Source organism: Balaenoptera borealis (assembly GCF_965194805.1).
Source record: "Balaenoptera borealis genome assembly, chromosome: 9".
Lineage (NCBI taxonomy): Eukaryota > Metazoa > Chordata > Mammalia > Artiodactyla > Balaenopteridae > Balaenoptera > Balaenoptera borealis.
The window spans coordinates 5,073,595-5,093,290 of NC_138873.1; the positions used below are offsets into that span (position 1 = coordinate 5,073,595).

A 19,696-nucleotide genomic window follows, 5' to 3' on the forward strand; every position below is an offset into this window, starting at 1 on the left:
TCTCACTAGAGGGCTTTTGTTTTGCCGAGGAAGGCAGGTGTGCTGAGGTGGTTTGGAGACGACTGTATTACAAAAGTGGGTTTTTGGGGAAGGGGTGCTGGATTCTGGTGACTGGAGAGGCTGGAATAGAGACAGGGGCATAGAGTGGGGATGAAGAGGATTAAAGCAGATGTTAAAGGGATATGAATGTTGTGTGAAAGTGACAAGTATCTCAAAGGAGATGTCTGCAGGAATCACTGCTTTGAGCATAACACAACCTCAGTAACAATAGCTTGTCCACAAGGTTAAATTGTAATTGGCATGTCAGGGACTTGCAGAAAGGAGGATAATACAAAAACCAGAATCTTTCTGGGCTCTAGACTCCAAAAAAAATGAGGGATGGGAGTGGGAAAGCCCAGGCATGTTCTCTAGTTTGGAAGGGCTTCTGAGCCGGGTGGAGGATTAGCTACAGACAGTAAGTCAGAAGCAGAGGTGCTGTCCAAGGGTGATGGGGTCCAGCACCCTGCAAGGGTGATGCTGCAGGGGTCCAGCATCAACATGGCAGCCATGCCTGGACAGGAGAATGGAGAATGGATGGAGAATGAAACTAACAGGCTGGTCATTGGAAGCAGGAGGTCCTGGGAGAAGGGAGTCAAGGCTGAATTCCAGGTCCATGGGCAACAAGTGAGTGGTGAGATAGAAATCTCTGAAAGGGAAGATGGTGGAGAATGAAACTAACAGGGTGGTCACCGGAAGCGGGAGGTCCTAGGAGAAGGGAGTCAAGGCTGACTTCCAGGTCCATCGGCAACAAGTGGGTGGTGAGATAGAAATCTCTGAAAGGGAAGATGGTGGAGAATGAAACTAACAGGGTGGTCACCGGAAGCGGGAGGTCCTGGGAGAAGGGAGTCAAGGCTGGCTTCCAGGTCCATGGGCAACAAGTGGATGGTGAGATAGAAATCTCTGAAAGGGAAGATGGTGTGTTCCATGTTGGATTTGTTGGGTCTCAAGCATCCTTTTCTATAGCTTTGCAGGTACCTCCACTACAAGGGTGGAAAATATATTGAATTTGATTCTAAATAGTGGGGAAGAACTTAAAATGGAAATAGCCTTTGGTAAAATGCCGTATGATTGTAAACAGTGTCCACAATTTAAGTTCATGCCCACTAAGTTCAGTTCATTCCCGTCCCAGAGGTTTCTTACGTGACCCGATGGAGGAAGCTGTCATGTAACATGCAGTACTTTTAAATCTACATGGCATATAAATGAAAGTTCCTTAAGATTCTGAATGAAAAATGAGGTTCCCAGCATGATTACATGACTGGCCGTCTGTATTTTTCCCAGCTTTATTACCAACTGAATTTCACTGTTCTAGTCAGTTGACCAATGGCATCATTTTCACACCTCTGTTATTTTAAAAACGGGGTTTCCAACCTCAAAAATCCATTTACTTGAACAACTGCTACTGTGGTTCCATCTTTATACAAACCTTTCTCCTCTACTCCACAACTCAGCTCCCATCCTGACTTTCTTTTGCAGTCTGGAGCTTGGAAAGCTGCTATAATGCCAGTTACAAGGCTCTTGCTTTCTGACAAGCATTCTTATCTGCTCCAAGAAAACAAAATTTCTAGCATGTGCTTTACTGTGGAAGTGTGGTAGATAAAACCCAAGAATGTAAGAGTTTACAAGTTTAAAAAACAACAACACTAACACTGGCAATCTCGCCTCCTCCTTCCCCTGCCATTTTTCGCCAGCTGCCCAATTAGGAGGGTGCTTTGATCTTTCTCATCATCAGTTCTCACGGGGTTCTCCTCTGACCACCTGAGGGGCCCAGTCTCAGTTCTGGTCTCCCCTCCCCCTCACTCTGGCTTTTCCTCTCTGAGTTCTTTAAGAGCAGATCTGTGTCACATTCCACGGAGTAATTTTGTTATTACTGCATTTTCTATCATACCTTTCAGAGGGGCTAGGTTTCTTGCAAAGCAAAGCTGTCCTCACACAGGCAGCGTAAGAGCCTAAGATATTCAAGAGTGTAATCGTGCTCGGTGTCTGATCACCCCTCGGAACCAAGTCGATGGCTCTTTCAAAGGCTGCAGCTGGCTTCTACTGTCTGCATCCTGGCCTGGTTCCCGTGGAAATAGTGAAGCAAAACGTGTACTACAGGAAGCATGTCAGGAAACAGCAGGCACGTAGGTAGTGCACAGATGGGGTTGCTTATTCTACACCTTCCCTCGACGACAAAGGGCAGTGGGCCTGGCAGACCTCGCTCCAGTCACCCGCGTTGTTCTCAGGAGAGGGTTCTCTCTGCGCTGCTCACTCCTCTGACAATGACGGCAAAGCCAGTCACTTCCTGAGAAAGTCACGGATGTGTCTTGGAGGAACTGGTAAAGTGACAGTGGGGCTTCCTTTGCAGGAACACAGACAAAATGATGACCAGCAGAGCCTTTTTCGTCTTCATTTGCTTCTTAGTTCTTTGGTTGTATTTCTTCAACATTAGTGTTTAAAAGAATATCCTTTCAGCAAGTTTTGTGGTCCATGAAAAAGGACATTAGGGTGTCTGGTCACTGTAGGCCGTGCCCCTGGTGCCTTGACATCAGTGAGCAGAGGACAAGAATTTAAAAGTCGTTTCTGGGAAGGTTTCTCAGCGAAGGGCTGGAGGCTGGCATCTGTGTGCCTTCTCTTGGTCACCAACCGAATCGTTTACACACGTGTGTCTCATCTGAATATTCATACGATAGAAAAACAGCGGGGAATAAACATCCTAATGTAATTGTTGGGGGTATGTGTAGGTATTGTGGATCTTTGAAATTTTCAAGTCACATGAACTGAAGTTTAATGTACAAAGTAGAATTTATTCTAAGGATATATAGGGTTTAAATAGCATTGCTTAAGAGTGACACATCCAGCAATCACAATCGTATATGCCTATTATAGTTGGGGGAGGAGTCTAGCTTGATTTTATTTGAAAACTTCGGTTTGTTATAAAATGCGTCAATTATTTTAATCATGTAGAAAATGTGCAAAACATGTTGCTTAACACTTCCAGGAGCGCCTGGGTGCCTGACTTTAAGTGCATACATTTCTTAGGAAGGCGTGTTACGTCCTTTCAGGACTTTAATAAGGTAGGAAATGCCCCCTGACCATTGACTCCAAATAGTTTAAATCTGTGTTTATTTGTATTTAAATAAATGCAGCACCAGGAAAAACACAAGACAATAATGGCAAACACTCGCTGAAAATATACCAGTCCCAGTCAATGTGCTAAGAAGCTTACATTCATTAGCTCATTTACTCCTCTGAAGGGCCCTAGGAGGTACGCCCTTTCTGCCCATTTTGTAGTTGAGAAATCTGAGATTTGAGGTTTAAATAACCTGTCCAAAATCGCCAGATGTAAAAAGTCGCCATAAACCCAGATAACCTATGTTACACTGATAAATGGAGATACTGTGTTGTGAGAAAGATATTAATATAAAACCTTAGAGATGAAGGATTCTAGCTGGAAACTCTGAGTGATGGACAAGTACTTTTAACTCTTTTTAAAAAAAAAAAACAGATGTGATTTTTTGGGGAGAGTAACTAAGAGCTCAGCCCTGTTCTGCTGGATGGGAGAACGGGCTGCTACTGGGCCACGGAAGAAAGCCCTGCTCCTTTCTCTACCTGGGCTGTGGTTCGTATCACTATTTGGCGTTACTGTGACTATGTACAAAACTGGGGAGAACACTGGGGTGATACCTCAGGTCTGCAAGGCAGTGGTTTCCAAGGTCTGTTCCCAGGTGCCCTTGGGGCAGGTCTGTGACACACACAGGATGTTGGCACCGTCATCATAGATGGCAAACTATTATTTAACCTAAAGTCTGTTTATGGCAATAATGACAAGGGCAACAAATGCCTCATTCCTTGAAAGGGGGGGGCGGAAAGTCACGTTACTGCTAATATTTGGGAAAATACAAATTGCTAAAAAGCACACCACCATATAGGACAGAATCCCAGGTGAAGAAACTTGTGAATCGAGAACTTGAAGAGCCTCGGGCGCTTTTCCCTCTCCTCGGTCCAAAGGAGAAATCAAACGTCATGTGGAGAAATAGGTTTGCAAATTGTTACGCACCTCCCAAGAGGAAGCATGAGAACGAGCTTTTCTCCACAGTCCTAGCTGCTGTTCCCCGGGGTTTGCTGAGTGCCCGATGGTGCGGCCACGCGGCCGGACAGCAGAGCCGCCCCAGGCATCCTCGCTGCTTCTCATTGGACGCCCTGTGCTGGCCGGTGCATTTCAAGCTAGGCTGTGTGCGCCTCGATTACTGAAAAGTGGTTAAAATTAGGTTATTTCCTTTCCCTGAGTCCTAATCTAAGTCTGAAATTTCCAAGGATTTATTAATGAAAGTAAGTCAAGACTAATTGATTTCTGTTGTGAAAACAATGCAGAACTCCCTTTAGAAGCCCGAACACTCACATTTTAAGGCAACAATTGTCAGACACGTGTTTGGCGAGTGCTTTTTAGTCTTCTGTGTATCATTTCAAATATTAGCAGTAGGTGATTTTTTTAAGATTTTGTTATAGAGAATGAGGCCTTTGTACTCACTGGTAATTATTGGTAAAAATGACTTTTAGGTTAAATAAACAACAGTTTGTAGACTAGGGCTCAATTTAGATGTGGCGTAGTATTTTAATAGTAGATATTTCAGTTCTGCTTAAATGACCAACTGTACAGTTTGGAAAAACCCACCTCAGATGTAAGAGCTTTATAAGTGCACAGGCCCTACCAGCACACAGCTTTCTGATGAAAACATTAGTGTGAATATTTCCTTAAGAAATAAACTGCTACAGCCTACTGAACATTTACTATAGTTAAGAACCACCCTGCTGTCATGATATTAGAGCTTAAGATCCACAGAGAACTAAATTCTGTGGGAGAAGAATCAAATCATGCTAACTTCAAGGAAACTGAAATCCCACAAAATTAAATAGTGAATCTGAATCAGGTTACTCGGGGCGAAAAAAGAGGGAAAATAAAACTTTGTTGATTCAGAATCATTGAAACCAAGTGGAAATCTTCCATTAACAATTCACATCTCTTCAAAAGGAGATTTGTAGCAACTAGGGATCAAACAGTTAGTTGATTCTGATAAGGTGAACACTATCACTGCAGGTCAAGGTGAGAATAAAGCTAGTTTTTATTACACTCAGAATTTTCTGAGTCTTTAGTACCCTATAGCTTTTTCATCAACATGTACAGTTGAGTAAAATAATTTCCCAGAGGTCAAATCTTGGTAAAATGTTCTGCTCTGGCTCAGAAGTAAGAGACCAATCATTTATGAATAGAACTTACGTACTGGATCCCAGGAGGACCAAAAGTCATGTCTTGTAGATAATACCTTATGTTTTGGTAGGAAAAGTAAACAGATTATAACAATTTTTGGTAATAGAAAGTCAAGATAAATTTCAAATAGTGAAACGTGACACCTGCCATGTTCTAAATAGGAGATAATAGGTAAGTGAACAATCCTAGTTTTCTGATTGTTGTATTTAACTCTGAACTTCTTTCAGCTTTGAGCTATCACATTTGATATCACACTGTGACTTTCCCCAAAGTGACAGGTTCTGCTTTACCCCACCCCTGATATAAAGGGAATGGATTTTAAGTCCATCCAAAATATTATCCGCTCAGCTAGTAACTCCTGAACCAGGGTCTCTGGTTCAGGCTATTAGTAGCTTCATCCGTTGCTCCCCGTCACCTATTCCATTATTTTCTAAATGTACCACAACTGGAAAAACTTTGGGAAGCCCTGTTCTGGGGAACCAACCTGACCCCCAGGGTTCTGGGGCAAAAGCCAGGCCTCCTGACATACCACTTTCTCCTCCTTCTCCCTCACCTTTGCGGAGAAAGCTGGGTATGGTATCTAGGTTGGGCCCTGAAGTGAAGGAGAAGTTTGGAATAGTTTGGCAGAAGCATAAAGTTGGGTGGACTCGGGGATAAGCAGGAGGTAGGGGTGTGGGGAAAGGCGCTAGTTCAGGATTCCAAACCCGGGGGCGTGGGGCTTCTGAGGAGCAGGACCGCTCATTCAGCTGCCACGATCGAAGCTCCTCACACGCCAGGCCCGCTGGGGAAATGGGAAAGAGCTGGTGGCTGGAATTGCCGAGATACGTGACTCCTTCCCCCTTCACGCCTCAGCACTGAGACAGACGCTGTAGGTCGCCTGCCGCAATGCAATTCCATCAGACACACATCTGGAAAACGTGACTCTTGGTTCTCAGTTTTGTTTTTAGCAAATGCCACCTGAAACGGTAAATAGGCTGCAGTGTGGGGTTCACTTACAGTACAGATCTGTATGTCAGTGAAGCCCTGTGAGAAAATTGTGCCTTTAAATTTGGGTTGTTCTGCTCTGAAAATGCCACTTCTCAGCCTATTGCCATTCCCAGTTCTGTCGCCCATGTGTATGAATTTAGGAACACCGTTTCTGGGTATCTCTCTGGGCATCTGCTTCCTCATCTGTAAGCAGTAGGGTGAGTCTGCATGATCACAAAGTTACTTCTAAGGGGCTTTGATCGATTTTTTTTTTTCTCTAATTCTTCTTATTTATGATGCTTATAGAAAGATGCTAGGCCATGTCTGAGATATGGACACTTGGATAAACTGCTTTCTGGATGCTGCTCGTCCCTCAGTAACTTAAGTGTATGCTTAAAGTGATGATCAGAGAGAGTCCTGAACATTGGAATGTGAATGAGGAGCATAGTCTGTTTTGTAGATGGAAGAGACAGGGCAGGATGGCCTCAGCACTGGCGCCATCAGACACACACGCAGGCTCAGGCTATTCTAGAGCCCAGTGACCGCCCACCTCCTTCTCCCTGCTTCAAGGCCTTCACTGTGGGTCCAGCCAGCTGGTCCACTGGTTTCCACACCAATTTCAAGGCCTAAGCCTATCCCTTGAATTTACAGTTCTCTGGGCACAGCTTTGGAAACGGGGCATATGGTGGCATTTATTCACTCAGCAAATATTTATTAAGCACTTAGGTTCCAATCACAGTTAAATGCAAAGAGAGATGAAACAAGGTACACCCTACTTGGGGCCCCTTTCCCTAAGGCCACACTAGATGTATTTTCACTCAGATCTGAGGCTGCTTTCACAGAACAGAGCTAGCAAAAGGACTCACAATCTTAAAAAAGAAGAATCTTATTCTAAAAGTATATAGACTACTAAGATTAAATGCCACGCTGCCATTAGATAAAATTCCTCTTCTCAGACAAGGACCATAGTAAAAGGATTCAGGGAGAGCTATTTAATTTTGATGCTATTATTAATGTATCCCATGGGAGTAAGAAAGATTTCTGAGCTCAGTAACACGGCTAGTAGGAAGACGGCCATAAGCCTTCCTACCCTGGAGGCGGGGGGAGTGGGGCTACATCACACTAGGGCTTGGCTTTGGATCCAAAGGAGACCCCTAGTTCCCTAGGGACGTGGAGAGTTAGGACCTGAGCTGCCGGGGGCCTGGGCCTAAGAAACGCCTTTCCCAACAGGGAACCAGAGAAGGAGGAGGACAAATGGGTGATTTCCCTTAAGACTGACCGGCCAAACCAAAGTCACTTTATAGAGATATTTTTGTTGAATAATAATTCAGTAAGATGGGCTTTTAGGAAATGGGGTTACTTCAGATACGGCTACACCAAGAAGCAAGACTTTCTATTAAAATCTAACCATCTTTACCATAAACATATGCTTTGCTTCCCTCTTCACAAGAGAATCTTGAATTTACTAGATGTTCTGCAGAGTATCGGGGCTTAGAAGGCCATTGTTCTGTAGACTGGATAATTAACGTACTATTTTTATATTACGTGAATTTGTCTTCTGCAGTCCCAGGCTGTGAGCTGTTTCTTCACTCTTGTCTCACAGAGGGCAGGACGAGTGTTCAGCACAATTTCCTCAGCACACAAATGTTTCTTGTGTGCATAAAATGGCTTAGTAACTTGGGGAGTTTTTCTTTCACTTATATTTGTGGTTTTAATAAATCTGCATGAATTCCAAATTGGATTTGTCTATTGAAACAATGTAACTGACCAGTTCAGTCTTGAAATTCATATATATACATATATAAATGTGTATATATATATATATTTACCTCCTTAATCATCCTCCTCCTGTTAAATTCTGAATGCAAAATGATACAGCTACTTTGGAAGGCAGTTTGGCAATTTATTACAAAGCTAAACATACTCTTACTGTATGACCCAGTAATTGTGCTGTTTGGTATTTACCCAACGGAATTGAAAAATACGTCCACGCAGAACCCTGCACACACATGTTGATAGCAGTTTTATTCATAATTGCCAAAACATGGAAGCAACCGAGATGTCCTTCAGTAACTTAATGAATAAACTGTGGTCCATTCATACAATGGAATGTTCTTCAGTGCTGAAAAGAAATGAGCTATCAAGTCATGAAAAGACCTGGAAGAACTAAATGCACATCACTAAGTGAAAGAAGCCAGTCTGAAAAGGCTACGCACTGTATGATTCCAACTATATGGATAAGGGAAAACTATAGAGACAGTAAAAAATCAGTGGTTGCCAGGGGTTGGGGGAGGGATGAATAGATGAAGCACAGAAGACTTTTAAGGCAGTGAAACTACTCTGTGTGTTACCTTAATGATTTATACATGCCATGAAACATTTGTCCAAACTCGCAGAATGTACAGCATCAAGAGTAAACTGTAGAGTAAGCCATGGACTTTGGGTGATTAAGATGTGTCGTTGTAGGTTCACCGGTTGTAACAAATGCTTCCTGTGGTGCAAGATGTTGGTAGTGGGGTAGGCTGTGCACGTGAGGGGCAGGGGAGATTTGGGAAACCTCTGAACCGTCTGCACAATTTTGCTGTGAAGCTAAAGCTGCTCTAAAAAACAAAACCTTTGCCAGAATCACCAGGGCATTAAATTAACAAAATAAAATGACGTCTGTTTAGTTGTGACATTTTCTGTGATGGAAGAAACCATGAAAAGATAACTATGATCAAGCAGCCTCAAAGATAGTTAATTATCTCTGTAAACACACATATTCCAAATTAACTTGGCATATTATAATGTACGTGTAGAATTGAAATCTTTATTTGGATAATGGACATGCAGTTTTTATATTCCTTTTGACAAAGCACACAAACTCCTAAGGAGCAGGTTACATGTTTCTAATTGGCTTTGCAGTACACCAGGTTTTTAGATATTTGGATGCTTTTGGCAAAGTAAGTCCACAGTGCAACTGTGGAAAGCAAGCCTATATTGCTCTGAAAAACGAAAAGTAAATGCACAATATACACATTATACATTTGTCTCTCTTTAAAAAATATTTATTTATTTTCTTATGAGTCACCCATTTTATACACATCAGTGTATACTCTGGTTTTTAATTTGTGGCTTCACAAATATTTTAAAAATTTCTTAGAGCTGCTTTGCTTGAAGAGTGTAACTTAAGGGTGGTAGAAAAAATTGATAACTTTTGTTTCAAAAAGAGGCTGAAAATTATTTGTGCAATACATGATGTCTTCTATTGAAACTTCCTATCTTTGTTGTCTACGCAGACCACATATTTGAGGCTTATGAGTAACAAGAATACCAATAGCAAAATCTCCCATACTGGTCACCAAGGGAGCATTTTTGAAAGGACATGGATACCAAAGTGGGTGAGTTCCTCTTGGTTTGACTTTAAACCATTAATCTGTCTTATTGCATGGCTTTACCATATTTGGGCAACATAAGTTTGATACACAGCCATTTGGTTTTAATGCATTTCGATATACAGAGAAATGGTTATTTTTATTCATTGTATGTTACTGAGTTTTTTGAATCATGTACTGATTGTTGCATCGGATTTAACACCATGCGTCCAATCCAGTTAAGTGTTCAGAAGTGGACTGTGGTGCTCATAATTCATCAATATGAGTAACATCAAGTACAAGACTGACATGACTGATTCCTGATGGGATACTTCCTAGTGTCTTTTATCTGACAGTTACTGTTTAAAGCCATCGGTAGACGATTTGGTACTGCAACAACCCCTTTCTAACACGTAGCCCGACAGCTTACCCCACCCCGCTACTTCTGTATTTTAATTTCATTACAGCAATTCTACAAAGAGATCCTACTCTTAAGAAATGTTCATAGGGAGGGTCGGTGGTAATTCAGATGGAAAAGGAGAGGCAGAAGAGCCTATTGTGCATCAAAGCCTGAGGCGTCCCTCACCACCTGCTGAAGACTGTCTGCCAGGTGGCTCATTTTGACACTATTACCAAATTCTCAGCTAGGAACCTGCTAGAAGGATATAGATCTCACAGCGTGCATTGTTCTCATCATCACCTTTGGGTCTAGTAGGATCACATATGAAAAATTACTTAAGAAATGGGAGTTGGTGTGGTAACCAACTCCATTTTTCAAGTTTGTATTATTTAGTTAAGTTTACATTTTTCTTTCCTATTTTTCCTTTCCGTTAGCTCTGTCCAATGGGGTCTTGAAGAAAGTAGTACTTCTCTTTGAATTTAGGGGATACAGTGGTAAGGAAAGAATGAACTTCCCAATATTGCCCTTAATAATACTCTTTCTGGCCACAACTCGTTGCACATTTACTCAAATGTGGAGTTCCGTACATAAAAATATTAGATGTGTATTTCAATAACTAAAACAAGTTATACCACCTGGCTATGACTTCTCATTAGTTTTAGTTCAGATACAATCTATACTTTGATTCAATAACTTTTCTTTGCTATAAATTCTCTAGGATGGAGTTTAAGGGTGGAGGTGGAGAATCTTAAGTAGAGGATAACAAGCAATTTAGAAAAATTTGGGGGCTTCCCTGGTGGCGCAGTGGTTAAGAATCCGCATGCCAATGCAGGGGACACGGGTTCGAGCCCTGGTCTGGGAAGATCCCACATGCTGCGGAGCAACTAAGCCCGTGCGCCACAACTACTGAGCCTGCGCTCTAGAGCCCGCAAGCCACAACTACTGAAGCCCACGCGCCGAGAGCCTGTGCTCCGCAACAAGAGAAGCCACCGCAATGAGAAGCCCGCGCACCGCAACGAAGAGTAGCCCCTGCTCGCCGCAACTAGAGAAAGCCCGTGTGCAGCAACGAAGACCTAACGCAGCCAAAAATAAATAATTAATTAATTAATTAAATTTATTTTAAAAAAAAAGAGAAAAATTTGGGTTAACACCTCTTTGAAGGGGTCAAGGTATTTACAAGGCTTTCTTGGTATTTATTAGTACAGGTAATTGAGTTCACATCTGTGATGTCTTCCTTGAAGAGTACAAAATTTCTTTGTCAAATAGACTCATGTAGAATTCAGTGAAAATGCAATGCCCTTTGGAAGACATGGAAGTAAAACTTAACATGGCATTTTTTTTTTTGTGTGTCCCACCATGCCAGGTTGCTTTTATTATAAGCTCCAAGAACAATGAGAGAGACTTAATTCATTTTAAAACCAACACTGATCCTTAGTGATGACAGACTGACTACTCTCAGATGTGATATCAGACTTTCCCAGTTTTCTTAATTTTTTCCTTTGACTTCAAAACCGATTTTTCTGCTAATAGCCCCACAGACTGATGCTCGAATAATAGTTCAAGGTGGGGCATTTGTACGTTTGATTTGTTGACCTAGTTTTCTTCCCTGGCATACCAGTTTAGATCTTAGCTTCTCAGATTCTTAGCTTTGGTGTTTTCATATGTACAATGCTCCACCCACTAACTTTAAGTTTTCCATTCTCCCACCATCTAGAAATCTAGAATAAGTTTAACCTCTGAACAGTTTTTCAGTGCTCTTTTACCTCAGTGAGAAAACAATGGGCAAAAGCATCATTAACATAAACAATTAAAATGTGTTCAAGACGGCTTCTCACCTGCAGTATTAGTCTATTCTAATTTTATAGGCTAAATCACTTAAAACACTGTGACAAGGGGTTTTAAAATTCAGGTTTCAAGCTTAGGCAAGGTACTTTATTCATTCCTGACCGTGATAAAGTTTGAAGTTAAATGAGTGCTTATGGAATTTTTAGTATCAACTCAAATAGTTCTGTAAGAAAATACTTGTGGATTAATTCGCAAATGTTTTCTTCTAATATTTTACTTTTAACCACTTCCCCCTAGTTTTTCTTAGGATTCGGTTAAGTAACCAGTGCATACATAAAGAAAACAGAACCACAGGAGTTAAATTTTCATCCTAATTTTGAGATGCTCTCTCAAAATTGCTCTCTCAAACTGGAACTGCTGTATAGCACATAAAAATAAGCACTCTCTCTATACTTCACAAAATAGTACTTAACTGGAGAATCTAATTTTAATGTACATTTTCTGGAAAAACATGATTCCCAACTTACTATCACTAATATATATATATTTTTAGATGTAGGATATTTTTAAAATGTTCAATTAGCTTAACTGCTTTCTAACAAGACCACAAAGAGCTCCTACAAAGAAGTAGCAGATAATTACAAAAAATGACATTTGGAAGGAAACCCAAATGTCATCTAGCCCCTCCACACAACAGAAATTCCTCCCTAAATATTAAGAAATGTATGAATTATCATAGACTAATTTTTATATAGAAACCATACTCATCTGATTTTTCAGAAGGAGAAATATTAAAACCTGTTTTACATTATACCCTTTGAGAAGCTAGTTTGGAGTCTGAAGAGTCAAAATTACCATTCTGAATCTGAAGAGGCAAGCACAGATGTCTACAGGAACCAGGGAGGGGACGAAAAAACTAAACCAAGTTAGAAGAATGGAAATCAACAGTCCAGGTGTGATACTGGGGCAGTAAGGCGTAGTGGGGCAGTGAGTAACTGGGAGCTCTTGGTTTAAAAGGGACAGTGGAATTCATCAGTTTCAGCTGACGGCTACCTCAGGCACATGCAGGCTGCAGTTTTCTAGATAATTTGCTCTTTGAAGAAGTGTAGACTTTATGAATAGATTTTAAAAAGTCTACTAAGACTTTAAATGCTGGCAGGTAATTAAAGCAACAGCAACACTGTAGAGGCCAAACCAAACGCCATCTGTGGGCAGCTAGCTTGTACCCATGCTCTGGACCCTGCTTCTGTCGGCTTTTAGAAGCACGTGGGGAGAATAGTGCCAAGGAAAACAAAGGTTCTAGTGCGTGATCAGAAAGGAGGAAAAGAAACCTGGAGAATAGATTTATGAATAAGTAAGGACTGGGAAATTTCAGGTGCAAGGGAGTCCTAAAACTTAGATGTCAAGATAAAATCTCTGAGAAAAGGTTTCAGACCACTGGTATTTTTACCAATTCTTTGTTCAAAAAATTGATGACACTAATCCTTTTCACGTAGCCTACAGGATCAAAATTTGGTCAGCACTCCTTTCTTTTTTCTTACATCTAAAAACTATATACGAATTGTACCTGAGTTTCTTAATTAGAAACAAGTATTTGGGATGCACATCCAACTGAGAAACATTGTAGTAAGTCTGTTTACTGATTTCCTTTTCTAATCACTGGAAATCAGGGAAAATGTTATGATCAGCTTCTAGTGAAGTGAATCAGAGCTCCAGGATGTCACATTCTTCTGCTTTCTTTTAAATAGTGTTAAAAGCACCGATAGAAATTGAAAGTGAAATGTGCATTCTTTATTCTGATATTTATACGTGTGGTGTTTGTTTTTTTTTGGGGGGGGGGTGAGGCATAAGCAGCATTTTCAGCTGCAGCTGGCTTGAGAGGATGAAGCACATGCACTTTTTCCAGTTGGTTTATTGCACGTCATGTACAGTCTTAACGTGGTTCTCCATTCACATAGGATTTGGGAAGACCTATTTCAACTTTTCTATGTACAATTTCCACAAATAAAATTCTAAGTGTTTTATACACACCACTACAATATAAACCACAAAAGATGTATTTGGTAATCAAAATTTCTCGATAATAGCATTTTTAAAAAAGGTATAAATTGTTTACCATGGGAGCTGTGCTTTTTCCCACAATGTGGTGTCTTTTGCCACGAAGGGACGGCAAAACTGTAAGCAATGAGAAATCCACGTTGTGTTGCTATCTGCTGCACCTACCAACTACTTCTCCTGAGAATCCATTCTTCCTCCTTCTCTCCCACCCCCTGCAATTAGTGCAGCAGAGACACAGAAAGGAGAGTACTACGCTTAGGTGAACCAGTTTGATTCAGCATTGAGTACCAGGTAGGCATATAATTCTGTTACATCTCTTCATAGCAAAGGCAGTTCAACTTAGATAATATTATGTTAAAAGAAACCACAGATAAAATTACATGTGTGTACCAAATGAATATTTCTAAAGGTAAAATTGTCTATAATAGGAATTATTTTTCCATTTTAAATAAAGGTAGTAAGAAACTTGTGACGATGTTTAAAAATTACCTTATGTACTTAGAAAGTTTGAGTCCAAAAAGTTTTCTGGGTAACTTTTGCTATTAAATAATGGATTCTAATTTAGCAATACATTTCTTTCTACTAAAAATCACTTGCTGGAAATACTACAGTTGCTAATTGTTATCAAGGAATGACAGACAGCTTATTCCAAACACGCAAACAGACCCCTCCTCCCAAACTGGAGAAGCCTTAGACTGTCATTTATAAACGTGTTAGACTTAGCTGGTAAGGAAAAGATTGATTTGGTAATGAGCAATTTAAATCTGTTGTCTGCTTTTGGTGTACTAGAAAATTTAGATCATTATTTATCCAGTAGTTTAGAAACGTAACCACCTCCTCTCTTGTGTAAACATATGCACACCTTGGCATTACGGACAGGGTGCTTCAACTACCCTTCTAGGTGGACCCTGCCCTACAGAGGGGTAGGGGTAATGTGAATATCGACTTTCATGCTACATTTTTCCTGACATTTTGCCTAAGAAAAAAATGCTTGGTAGTAAGTACATTAATTTCACCAACTTCTCGACTGAAAGCTTAACTTTCAATTGCTTTGTCAAGTACTAGTAGCATAAAACAATAAACTGCCTCTGGCATTTTATCATTCTAACAATTTGGTGATTCCATGTTTTATACTATTACAGCCTGTAATAAAAGTGGGTTTTGTAATGTTATTTTTGTCTTTTAAAAATGGACTTTTACAACATAAAAGGTGGCAATATGATTATACATAAAAGTAGTACTCTTAACTGAAAATGAGATGAGACTGCATTCACAGGCTTCAGAAAATGTGGAATTGTATAGAAATTCTTCATCAATTTCAGTGACATGGTGCCATGATGACTTGTATATTAGCAGCTTGAATGACATCTTCAGATTTTTACAGAATATATATTAGCTGTATGGCAATGTGAACTTTTACAGAGAGTAGCATAGTAAAGCTCTACCTAATAATAATGCATTGCCCCCCCCCACCCCGGAGAAACAATATATTTGTTTGATCCAAAGAACCATCTCAATTATGATTAAATCAGATGCTCTCGCTATTCTACATATTTCATGTATGTATATATACTATGGTAGTACTTTGATTGGTTAATAGCATATTGGTGTTATGTCTTCTGTAACATGTGACTGATTTTAGCCCCAAATTTTAGAACTTTATAATAAATAAAATGTAATTTACAAAAATAAGCATTATTTACAAATGCAAAAATTCATCCTGAGAATTTTTATTATCCAGGAGAACTATTTCACAGAAAAGGAAATACCAGTATCTGTGAAATAAAAATGCACCTCAAGAGTTAAACTAAAGAATTGGTAAGTAGAGGTCAATTTACCTAGGCTGCAGCCAAGAAAAGCATGAAGATATTTAATAGATCTTCTTAAATTGACCTGCATGCAAACCATGATATATATAACTTTTCAAATGCTATTAATTATTCTTCTCCCTTAAACTTCTTATATTAATGTATTCTGACTGTATTTTGTAACAGGGTGAGACATAAAGCTAAGTGACGCTGTTTGATCTCTTGCTGAGGGTTCCACGAGGAGAGGTGGGTTTGTGGTTGTTGTGAACGGCTTACTCTGGACTGTCCTGAGACACAGAGCCACTCTGCCTTTGGCTTTACCTGGGTTTAGCCCCTCTAACAGGAGCAGCTGGCTAAAACAGTTCAAAACTTCTCTATAAAGGAAAAATGTCCAATTAAAACACAAATCTGAATAAAGGTAAGACATCATCAGATTCTTTGCTTTATGTGACCATAAAATTATCTACTTATAGAAATTTCAAAAAATGGTTCAACAAAGAATCAAACTGGTTTCTCGGGTATATCAATCATTATGACGAATCTCTTTACTCTTTATGCTGTGAGCAGACAGTGATTATTTTGGAGAAGGAAAAATAAGAAATGGTGGAATTAGTAATGCAGAGGCTGAAAGGCAAGTGGCGAGACTAGAAGAACGCCTCAAGCCAACACTACTTTGTTCCCGTCTCTACTGGCACCTACCTACCCCCCCCCCCCACCCCGAAGTAAAAGCCCAGGATAACCAAAGCCATTTTAACAGTAGTGTGCGGAACTGTCAGTCAGCTGACAAACAACATAAAAACAAGTCACGCTATGTTATCTGTGGTCACGTTCTTCAGGGTTAGTCCAGGAATTCAAGACTTTACATTCCTTTGTCTTTATTTGTTTATTTTAATTAAACACGTAAAGGTTAATAAACAGACATAGTCCAGAGTTAGTAGGTTGGTATTATAACATTTATTAAAATAATGCTATGGGTTAATAGAAACAGCAAAGAACCAAAGAATTAAAATGCAAGCTATGTAAAATCCCAACTAAAACCCGAAAGTGTCTAATGTATTCATTCATTAGCTAACTAAAAGCCCAAGAAAGACAAGACACCCAATATAATAAAGTACTGCAAAACAATTGGCAATTTTCAGTTATCAAAATTGTGGATTTTGCATTTTGTATCCTTTTCTCAATCAAGAAAAAAATTCTTTTTGAATGTTATATAACATACATATAAAACAAGATAGAAAAATACATTATAAACTTGTAACAATGGCTGTAAATACATTATCTTACATGTTTCTCATAGGCAATAGGTTGGTTATGATACATAGATAGCATGAAACTACTGAGATAATAAAGAATAGACAAAAATACATGTCAGCTGTACGGTAACATACAAGCGACACTCCCATCTACCCGCACTAAAAAATTACATAATACTGTCAGAAAAAAAAGTCTTAAAAACTACATATTTTAATAAGAAATAAATTCAATAAAGAATGATAATACTGAGAACCAAGGCATTCAGAGATTTCAAAAGTCATGCTTTTTTTCAGTTGATCCAAAATTTTGTCAACTAAGTTTTCAAACGTTTGTTCAGAGCCAACATTACTCATAAATGTCACACATTTATCTCATACATTTACTTTCTTCCCCATAAAAGACCTTTGATAAACATCTAAAATGTCCAGGTATAACATAGTTGAGATGAAACTAGATCAAATACTGGTATCGTTTTTAAACTATCACCTCAAGTGTTTTGAGTGTCGCAAATTTATTCAACCAACCAAACAAAATAAAAATCAAAATGGCACAGCATATATTGTAAATAAATCAAAACAACTGTTATGTGTAACAGAAAGACAAAGCAGTGGCATGTTAAACTAAAGCTAGCTGAATACAGAACAATGAATGTCTATTGCATAGTAAATAAACTGAAAACGGCTTCCAAGTGAGACAAGATGACGGAGGAGGTCACCACCAGGGTGCTTACTGAGCTTACTGCTGACCTGTGACCGTGACGCTGCGAAGGTCTGTGAGAGGGAAGGAGCTGACGAGCTGGGGAGCCACCGCCACCTGATACTTGCCACGTCTGGTACTGAGCAGTTGTTAATGATTACGTAAGAGTTTAGATGTAGGCTTTGTGCACAAATTGCTTCAACTACAAAACTGAACTTCGTAAGAAATTGGAAGTTTAAACACATGTAGTTGAGTATTATATGCACAACGATGCTAGTTTTTCACATTCTTTTAAAGTTAAAAAGGGGCGTTGTTGGCTTAGGTTACTAAAACCAGCAGAGATGGACTACCCAAGTGATCTGGTATGGTAGAAACAAGTCTGATTAAATATGGTTCATTTAAAAACCTTGTTTTCCAGAATGAAAAGCACAAAGATTCGTTTTTGTGAAAAAGGTTGCTAATATACTATTATTATCTCCAATTAATAATACAAAATCCAATACCCACCCCCCAACAAAATAGAGCTCTAATTTTGTAAAGTGGTGTTCAGATCACACATAATTTTTATTTCAGAATCCTTTGGACTAACATTAAATATCGCAATAACCAAAAGCACTCAATTATGATTTTAAAAGAATGTTTTGAAACTTACTTGCTAGGCATTAGAAAAGTTACCAAATTTTTTCACAGTATCAGATTTGGCAAATTTATATCAAGGTAACGTGGCAAAAATCATATAATTCAAACCATCAACTCATTTGTCTCCCCTCACATCTTCTTTCACATACTGGGCGACTGAGTAACATGCATTAACTTGTATTCTGAGGGAGGAGCTGATCTTACAAGACAGTTGATTAAATGACCATGAAGGAAAATAAGGCACTTTCTTTTCTTTAGACTTATTCCAATACTTAAAAAATAAAAAAAAGACAAAAAGGCTCTTTTGGTCTTTTGTTTCTTGACAACCACCAGAAAAAATCATTTCATGAAATAAAGGGTTTCTTTGTTCTATTTTTTTTTTTATAACACTTGAAAGTATAAAATGCTACATTTCCAAAAATATATATATTTTTTCTGCACCAGCACCCTTGTATAGTAAAAGTATCTACTTTTTGTTCATTTGTTTCAATGCACTACACTTTATCTACAATTTCATTACATGTATACAGCAAATAGGCAAGCATGGCTTTTACATCCTTAATGATTTTTTTCTATACAGGGAGGTTTAAAAAAAATATTTGAACAGTTTGCCCAGTAATGTGACACATAATGCATGTACCTTGTTCTCGTATATTTTTTAAAGGAGGTGTTGTAAAATAAAGGTTCAGTAATTTTAACTCAGATATTTATCTTTTTAAAAATAGTGTTGCAGTTTTGTTCTTTGCATTACTTTTCAAAATTCCTTAAGTTTTTCTCTCATGGCACACTTCTAATACTTCAAATTTTGGCAGGCAATATAAAAAAGGCTGCAACTTCTGCCCTTTGAGGGCACTGTAGTGACTAAACAGCATTATCAAATTTTGAATACTTTTTGAAATCACTTCACCAATGACATCCCTGACCAAAGGTTCATGCATGATGCATCATCACACAGTACATTCAGAGAGCTTTGACTCGCTATGAGAAGAAAAGATTCCTAGAAGTCTCTCACAGTAACTGCCTCTGTCACTGAGTAGTTAAGGGCCATGTCTCCCCTTCTGAAGTGAGGCCTTCTTACCGTTCGCTTAGGGCGGGACATTAAAAGATGATCAGTGCTGTGGGATGAATTGGGCCTTATTGCTTTACTACTATTCAGTGCAGGTTCTAGAACCACTTTCACCCAAACAGAAAAAAGAAAAAAACAAAAAAAAACAAAAAAACCAAAAGCTGAGTTGGAGGACAATTTCTTTGTCTTTTGTTTGGTTAGATGGTAAGACGAACGGACAAGTGCCTCAGCTCGCTGCACTGACGACAGGCAAGCAAAGGCGATTACCAGTTAACTGATCAGCAGGCAGGCATGGTCAGGTCATCATTGGGTGAAGAGTTCAGAGGTCAGAAGGTCATAGGTTAGTTGCCGGTGGCGGCTGGGTGGTTAGAAACAAAAAAACAA

General features: G+C 39.4%; 1 protein-coding gene across 4 annotated transcripts in view; it reads right to left on the reverse strand.

The window, feature by feature from the left end:
- Positions 1-13,685: 13,685 nt before the first annotated feature.
- The window catches only part of QKI (QKI, KH domain containing RNA binding), a 138,582-nt gene continuing 132,571 nt past the window's right edge, over positions 13,686-19,696 (reverse strand). For all 4 annotated transcript variants that reach the window (XR_014248126.1, XM_082404635.1, XM_082404637.1 and 1 more), the window contains exon 8: positions 13,686-19,670. Coding sequence is in view for 3 of the 4 variants with exons in the window: in XM_082404635.1 (XP_082260761.1) it covers positions 19,654-19,670 (17 nt within the window). In the remaining variant the exon portion in view is untranslated. The remainder of the gene's footprint in view (positions 19,671-19,696) is intronic.